General features: G+C 47.8%; 1 protein-coding gene across 1 annotated transcript in view; it reads left to right on the forward strand.

The window, feature by feature from the left end:
• The first annotated feature begins 6,088 nt into the window (after positions 1–6,088).
• Positions 6,089–8,548, forward strand: part of aacs (acetoacetyl-CoA synthetase) — a 115,000-nt gene continuing 112,540 nt past the window's right edge. Inside the window, exons 1-2 of the mRNA XM_078227042.1 lie at positions 6,089–6,487; positions 8,077–8,180. Coding sequence (XP_078083168.1) covers positions 6,358–6,487; positions 8,077–8,180 — 234 coding nt within the window. The 5' untranslated portion in view covers positions 6,089–6,357. The remainder of the gene's footprint in view (positions 6,488–8,076; positions 8,181–8,548) is intronic.

Below are 8,548 nucleotides of genomic sequence, written 5' to 3' on the forward strand. Positions count from 1 at the left end.
AAGAATTCAATCAAGTTTGTGAGACATGACCTCCACTTCACAAATCATGCTGCCTATCACTAATAAGCCTATTGCCTTCCACATGTGAGTACATCCTGTCCCTAAGAATCTTCTCCAATAATTTCTCCACCACTGATTTAAGGCTCACAGCCTGTAATTTCCTGGATTATCTCTTCTGCCCTTCTTAAACAAAGCAACAATGCTAGCTACTCTCCAATCCTCTGGTACCTCACCCGTGGCTAAAGAGGAGATAAAGATTTTGACCAAGACCTCAGCAATTTCTTCCCTTGCCTCTCTCAGTATTCTGGGATAGACCCTATCTGACCCTGGGGACTTGTCCACTATAATGTTTCTCAAAACCTCCAATACCTCCTCCCTTTTATCTCAACATGTCCTAGAATGTCAACATCCTCCTTTCTTCACTCACTATCCACCACATCCTTCACCTTTGTGAAAAGTTGGGTAAAAACTTTCCATCTTGGATAACCATGAATCTTTGGATTATGTTGGGAGGAGCTGGAAACTCTTTGATTGCTCTTGTCTTCTGTGGATTTACTCTGGCGCCAGACATATCCAGTAAGACGTTTAACAACACCAGGTTAAAGTCCAACGGGTTTATTTGGTAGCCAAAGCCACACAAGCTTTCGGAGTTCCAAGCCCCTTCTTCAGTCTGAAGAAGGGGCTTGGAGCTCCGAAAGCTTGTGTGGCTTTTGCTACCAAATAAACCTGTTGGACTTTAACCTGGTGTTGTTAAACGTCTTACTGTGTTTACCCCAGTCCAACGCCGGCATCTCCACGCCAGATATATCCACAATATTCGAGAGTCAGCTCCAAGAATTGACATTTGTCATTGAGTGGAGGTCCTGCATACTCTAGTGTCATGGTCTGAGTGGATCCATGGATCAGGACATCATCCATATAACACACAACACCTTATGGTCTGTCCTCGGGAAGATTTCTGGCCCTGATGTGATGCCAAAGTAAGAAGACTCACAACACCTGGTTAAAGTTCAACAGGTTTATTTGGTAGCAAAAGCTTTCAGAGTATTGCTCCTTCTTCAGGTGAGTGAAGAGTTGTGTTCACAAACAGGGCATACAGAGACACAGACTCAATTTACAAGATAATGGTTGGAATGCGAGTCTTTACAGGTAATCAAGTCTTTACAGGTACAGACAATGTGAGTGGAGAGAGGGTTAAGCACAGGTTAAAGAGGTGTGAATTGTCTCCAGCCAGGAAAGTTAGTGAGATTTTGCAAGCCCAGGCAAGTCGTGGGGGTTACAGATAGTGTGACATGAATCCAAGATCCCGGTTGAGGCCGAGCTCATGTGTGCGGAACTTGGCTATCAGTTTTTGCTTGGCGATTCTGCATTGTGGTGTGTCGTGAAGGCCGCCTTGGAGAACGGAGTGATGCCAAAGGGCATTGAAACAAACAATTAGTGAAACAAAATTGCCCAAATGGTGTAATGAAAGTTGTGAGCAGACATTGCTGAGGGGTAGTTACCAAGAACACGATTTGCACCTAGCACTGTGAAGATTGAACCCTTTCCCACTTTTGCTAAGCTCTCACCCACAGATGATCATAGGATGAATTTGTGTTCAACTGCTTTGTTCAGCTGGGTAAGATCTGTACAAGTTCTGATCGATCCATTGAGTTTTGGCACTGGGAACATTGCCGAGCACCAGCTGGTTCTGTTGCGGTGAAATAACCTTTTGCTTCAGCAGAGTCAATTTCCTTCTTTACCTTTGGCAAGACTGGATGAGGAATCTCTCTGGGCATACACAGAGAAGTACATAGACACACCGAGTGGGATTTCCCGGCCACACTCGCCTCAAGGCCAGAAATTCCCACCCATGCATGGTAAATGGACCTTTGCATTGTCCGCTGAAATTCTGTCCCGTCCGCTATGATACCCATGGTGGGTGGCATCAGAAAATTCCTGGCTTTGTTTCAGGACGTAGAGTGATGGGATACGCTGTCTTAGGCTTTCCTACTCCTGTGAACAGCTGTAGAAATTTTGCGCTGAAGCTTTTAGGCTGATCTTCTCACTTCCCGTTTCCTCTGTTCTACAAATCAGACACAAGCTAGTACAGGCTTTCCTGTCTAAAAGTGAACAACTCTCGTTCAGGAATGTATGTAAGGTTTCAGTGATATTTCTCTCTCTATCTTGAAAGGTTGCATTCAGTTGTCCTATGACCTTGAGTTCTATACCTCATGGCCCGTGTAGTTTCTTTTCTTTGGCCGATGAGAACTTTCCTACAAGCACGATTCAGTATCAGAAAGAATGAAAACTGCTGCACCTATATCTAACTTAAAGAGTGTCTTGTTTCCCTCTAATAGGATATCAGCATTCCAGTAGCTTCCACTAGGTTGCTGGGTCTCTCCAAGGAGAAGTACCTCAATATCATTGATAAGCTATCTGTCATGGAGCTTGCCACTTTTTGAAGGTGTTTATTCTGGTTGCTTATTCTGTTGCTTATTCTGCTTGTTCTGAGGGGTAGTTACCAAGAACGCTATTTGCACCTAGCACTATGAAGGTTGAATCCTTTCCCAATTTTGCTAAGCTCTCACCCACACATGATCGTAGGATGAATTTTCTGTTCAACTGCTTTGTTAAACTTCGACAATGGTACTCTTTTGCAGATTGAAGTAGGCACTAAGGACTTTAGTACTTCATTCTTCATCGCTTTTTTTTCATTGATGCCTTGATTGATTAGGATATGTTCTGCACAGCTATGCTTTGCATACAGTATCGCACTGATCTGTGCACTGCTTGGCTTCACTGCAAAACCCGACGTTGTGCTATATTTGGGAAATCTTCTGCGCCAGTCCAGTCACGTTTCTGCTTGATTGAGTTCTTTATCCTGCTAGAAGCTTTCTGATAATGGCAGAGACTTTCTCATGCTTGCTCCCTCTCTCGCTGTCACCGTATAATATTCTAATTCTGGGGCTAACTGTGAATATTTACACAGACTGCTGAAGCAAGGAAAAAGTTACCTTCACTGAAATAGACTACATCTTACTATGAGGTTATACCAAGAGAGCATGCAAGACCATGAGACATTGTATCACTTCCTGAGATTATGTATCATTAGAATATTATTATTTTTATTGGCTATTCCTTGCAAGTGAGGATGATTGTCTTCCATGAGTGTGAAGTTGGCTAATAAGGCCAATTCGAGGTCATAGATTCCCTGCAGCACTAGGGGCAGTACGGTGACACACCCAACAACACCCCACCTAGGCCAAACCCCCGTCCTATCCCTGTATTTACCCCGCCAACCTAAACATCTTGGGACACTATCTACATTGCTGTCCTTTATTTGCAGGATGGCTTTCATCACCTCCATTGACATCAGCGGTGTTCCGAGCTTGCTTCTAACTGAGTGTTGTGGGATAGAGTTGCAAAAACTCTCATTAACAAGTGATTCTTCAACACAGTTAGAGATGACCCCTTATACTACACTGCTCTACTTTGGCAAAGCATTTGTAATGAATGCCAGCAAATTTTCATTCATTGTGAAAAGTTAGAACTATGCACAAGGGACGGGCCAGCTGAAAACTGGACAGTCCAGGATAAAATCAGATGGCTTATTAGTCTGGTAACATAACAACTATGCTGTCACACGCCTACAGCAAGTATAATGAACTGATCTAAAATACAAAGTTAGGTTTGTGAGATTGAATTTAAAGGCACAATGAAACAGGCTTTTTTATTTTTTATAAGTACATTGCTTATTTAGATTCTGAGAGCTTGCTAACAAGTAGATTCCATTCAATACTTTACTCGGGGCGGCACGGTAACACAGTGGTTAGCACTGCTGCCTCACAGCGGCAGGAACCCAGGTTCAATTCCGGCCTCAGGTCACTGTCTGTGTGGAGTTTGCATGTTCTCCCCTCAGGATTCCACTGTGTGTTCCGGTTTCCTCCAAAGATGTGCGGGTTAGGTGGATTGGTCATGTTAAATTGCCCCTTAGAGTCAGGGGGACTATCTAGGGTATATGTATGGGGTGATGGGAATAGAGCTTGGGAGGGATTGTGGTCAGTGCAGACTCGATAGGCCGAATGGCCTACTTCTGTACTGTAGAATTCTATGATTTTATGACGTTACTGAGTCTCACACCCAGCACTCTCCCATCCCTGAGTCTCACACCCAGCACTCTCCCATCCCTGAGTCTCACACCCAGCACTCTCCCATCCCTGAGTCTCACACCCAGCACTCTCCCATCCCTGAGTCTCACACCCAGCACTCTCCCATCCCTGAGTCTCACACCCAGCACTCTCCCATCCCTGAGTCTCACACCCAGCACTCTCCCATCCCTGAGTCTCACACCCAGCACTCTCCATCCCTGAGTCTCACACCCAGCACTCTCCATCCCTGAGTCTCAGACCCAGCACTCTCCCATCCCTGAGTCCCACACCCAGCACTCTCCATCCCTGAGTCTCACACCCAGCACTCTCCCATTGCTGAGTCTCAGACCCAGCACTCTCCCATCCGAGTCCCACACCCAGCACTCTCCCATCCCTGAGTCTCACACCCAGCACTCTCCCATGCCCGAGTTTCACACCCAGCACTCTCCCGTCCCTGAGTCCCACACCCAGCACTCTCCCGTCCCTGAGTCCCACACCCAGCACTCTCCCGTCCCTGAGTCCCACACCCAGCACTCTCCCGTCCCTGAGTCCCACACCCAGCACTCTCCCGTCCCTGAGTCCCACACCCAGCACTCTCCCGTCCCTGAGTCCCACACCCAGCACTCTCCCATCCCTGAGTCCCACACCCAGCACTCTCCCGTCCCTGAGTCCCACACCCAGCACTCTCCCAACCCTGAGTCTCACACTCAGCACTCTCCCAACCCTGAGTCTCACACCCAGCACTCTCCCGTCCCTGAGTCCCACACCCAGCACTCTCCCGTCCCTGAGTCCCACACCCAGCACTCTCCCGTCCCTGAGTCCCACACCCAGCACTCTCCCGTCCCTGAGTCCCACACCCAGCACTCTCCCGTCCCTGAGTCCCACACCCAGCACTCTCCCATCCCTGAGTCCCACACCCAGCACTCTCCCGTCCCTGAGTCCCACACCCAGCACTCTCCCAACCCTGAGTCTCACACTCAGCACTCTCCCAACCCTGAGTCTCACACTCAGCACTCTCCCAACCCTGAGTCTCACACTCAGCACTCTCCCGTCCCCGAGTCTCACACTCAGCACTCTCCCATTGCTGAGTCTCACACTCAGCACTCTCCCATCCCTGAGTCTCACACCCAGCACTCTCCCATCTCTGAGTCTCACACCCAGCACTCTCCCATCCCCGAGTCTCACACTCAGCACTCTCCCATTGCTGAGTCTCACACTCAGCACTCTCCCATCCCTGAGTCTCACACCCAGCACTCTCCCATCTCTGAGTCTCACACCCAGCACTCTCCCATCCCCGAGTCTCACACCCAGCACTCTCCACCCCCGAGTCTCACACCCAGCACTCTCCCGTCCGAGTCCCACACCCAGCACTCTCCCATCCCTGAGTCCCACACCCAACACTCCCCCATCCCTGAGTCCCACACCCAGCACTCTCCCATCCCTGAGTCCCACACCCAGCACTCTCCCGTCCCTGAGTCCCACACCCAGCACTCTCCCATCCCTGAGTCCCACACCCAGCACTCTCCCATCCCTGAGTCCCACACCCAGCACTCTCCCATCCCTGAGTCCCACACCCAACACTCCCCTATCCCTGAGTCCCACACCCAGTATTCGCCCATCCCTGAGTCCCACACCCAGCACTCTCCCATCCCCGAGTCTCACACCCAACACTCCCCCGTCCCTGAGTCCCACACCCAGCACTCTCCATCCCTATTGGATGCTGCAGCCTGACTTCCGCTGATAGGCTGCAGTCCCAATCAGTTGTTGCTTAACGGGAGTCTGAATGGATAGAGGGGAGTGAGGGGGCGGGAACCTGGCACTGATTGGCCAAGGCCTGGCCGCGCTGCTGTGCCATTGGCTGGGGGCCTGGCCCAGCGGAATGTTTACTGTGTTGTGATTGGTCACACCTCCGCCTCCTGTCCTCAGCCGATATGGTGACTAGATGGGGGGCAGCCAATGGGAGCGGCAGCTGCTGATGGGCCAAGCGGCCGTACCATGTGGGCAGGGAGGGGGTGGCGGGCTTTAATGTTTGGGTCCAGTTGCCTTCTCCCTCACTGAGTCCCCCTGTGTTACCGACAGCGGACCCAGTCCCGGCGGCAGGGCACCGGTGTGTTACCCGCTCTCTGGCTCCAGCGCCTCTCTGTGCGGAAGTTGCTGAGCTGGTAATAAAAAGGCGGCAGCAGCAGCGGATACATTGTGACAGGAAAGCGATACAAAAGTAGCAAAGATGTCCAAGGAAGAACTCGGCAGCGAGGAGATTGTGGAGTCCAGGGTGATGTGGTACCCCGACTCTAAGAGGAACACCCGCATGGACCGCTTCAGGAACCTGATCAGTGAGAAGTTTGGTACCCAGCTGGGTAGGTGTGGGGAGGGGTGAGTGTGTCGGTGTGTGGCCATCATCCCCACAGCTGTCTCGGCAATCCCATCCCCTCCTCACTCTCCCCACCTGAGGCTTTTGAAAATTCTTCCGTCCACTTCCCCGGCCAGCTCCTGCTTCCCTCACCTCCCTCCCGTGTGTGCTCCCAATCCTTAACCTTATCCAGAAATCCTTCCTAACACTCCCACCCAGCCTTGTGATCCTGTTGCTCCTCTTGTCCCTGCTCTGCTTTCTGTTCCCTGTTGCAAAATTGGATCCATGACTTTTAAACACTTTTGACAAGATCCTAAGATCCATCTGGCTTTGGTTTTAAAGATATTATTTAGATCCTATCTTACTGACAATTTCTCCCAACAGTCCATCCCCAACCTGTAGCAAGATCATCCCTTCCTTCCTCCTTGAAATTTGATATTTTCCTATATTAAAGCTACTGTAAACACAAATTATTGTTTCCTAATCAATTCCCCACACATATTTGTCAGTCTATGTCGTGTAGGCACACCCACAGTGCTGCTTGGGAGGGTCATTAGGTAAATAATCTGAAATTGCTACTGCAGATAATTTGTTTTACGTTTAGTTGCTTTGTTTTGTCAACATTGAACATCCTGGTTTAAAAGCCCTGATTTTAAAAAGCACGGCAAACAAAATGACATGTCATCATAGTCCCAGATGACCATAGGCTGCTCTCCCCTTTTTGAGGGGGGAAGCTGACTGGTGGTGATTTATCCCGAGGGTCACCACACCTCAGGCGAGGGAGCAAGGTTGAGAAAGTGGGGCCTTCACGAATAACCTTAGCTGGCTTGGGAATTGACTCCACGCTGTTAGTGTCATTCCCATCATGAACCAGCCAACTGAGCTAACCAACTCCCAACGGTAAACCAAATACTTGCAAATGAACCTTGGGGCAAAATTCTGCTTTGAACTTTGCTTAAGTTGTAGTCTAAATCACTTCACTCTGGCCCATGAATTGCCAAGCCTACATTCATTTTAAATGTTATCCTGGTGTTGCAAAATGAAATCAATAATAATTTGAGTGTTTGCATCTAACTAATGGTCATGGGCATACTAACAATATGTGTTACAACAAACTATACACACAAATATGTAACAAGGCCATCCACTGTTGCTATGATCAGAAAGTATGGAAGACCAAGGCTGCCTACTTCATCTGGCATGGCACCTAGATGCCAACGACAATCCATGTGAAGTCAGCCAGCCATTTGCCAAATACTGCCTTCAGAATAAAGTCAAAGAATTGTTCTTTTTGTAGGCTGCATTGCTTTAGTAATTGAAAATATACAAAATTCTTCCATAATTATTTAGCTAAAATAGAAGTTACGTTAGTCACAATGAGATGCCAATGTGCAACAATTATGGGTTCAACCTGGTTACTTCATAACATGCAAATTGTTGCTGGTGCCCTTTAGTATCTGGACATTAAAAAGTGACTTTGACATTTTCTTTTCTTCCTCCATCCCTGTGTCATTTCCGTCAAGTAGTTAAGACAAGATGATTAGACTCATAAAAATAAACCCATATTCAATGTTTAAATGTTTTTTGTTTTCACAGCTAATTATAATGAATTGTATCAATGGTCAGTTGAGAACTACCCGGATTTTTGGGCAGAATTCTGGAAATTTAGTGGTTTGGTTTACTCTCATCATTACAGTGAGGTAAGGTGTTTTTTTTCTCTGTGGTCATTTTAAGTTAATGGACTTGGATTTTATGTCCTTTGTTGTTGAGAACGCTTTGTAAGTGCATTAAGGGAACTGTGCCAAAGGATAAGAGAAGTGTGCCATTAAGAGGACCAGGCAGACTGCTCGGTAAGAGAACAACAGAATACATTTTTCATTTGTGGTACAGTGGTAAGAATGCAAATTAACCCAAGGGTTTAAGATATCTGATACAAAGCAGCCATTGTGACATGTGCTAGCTTGCTGGTCCTGCAAACAATGGGATACAACAATCTAGTTAAGCAGTTGTATGCTGGACATGACTGTGAGAGTTATCACTGGCAAAATATAAATACTACTCTTTGGTT

This window comes from Mustelus asterias, chromosome 13 (genome assembly GCF_964213995.1).
Source record: "Mustelus asterias chromosome 13, sMusAst1.hap1.1, whole genome shotgun sequence".
In the NCBI taxonomy this organism is placed as follows: Eukaryota; Metazoa; Chordata; class Chondrichthyes; order Carcharhiniformes; family Triakidae; genus Mustelus; species Mustelus asterias.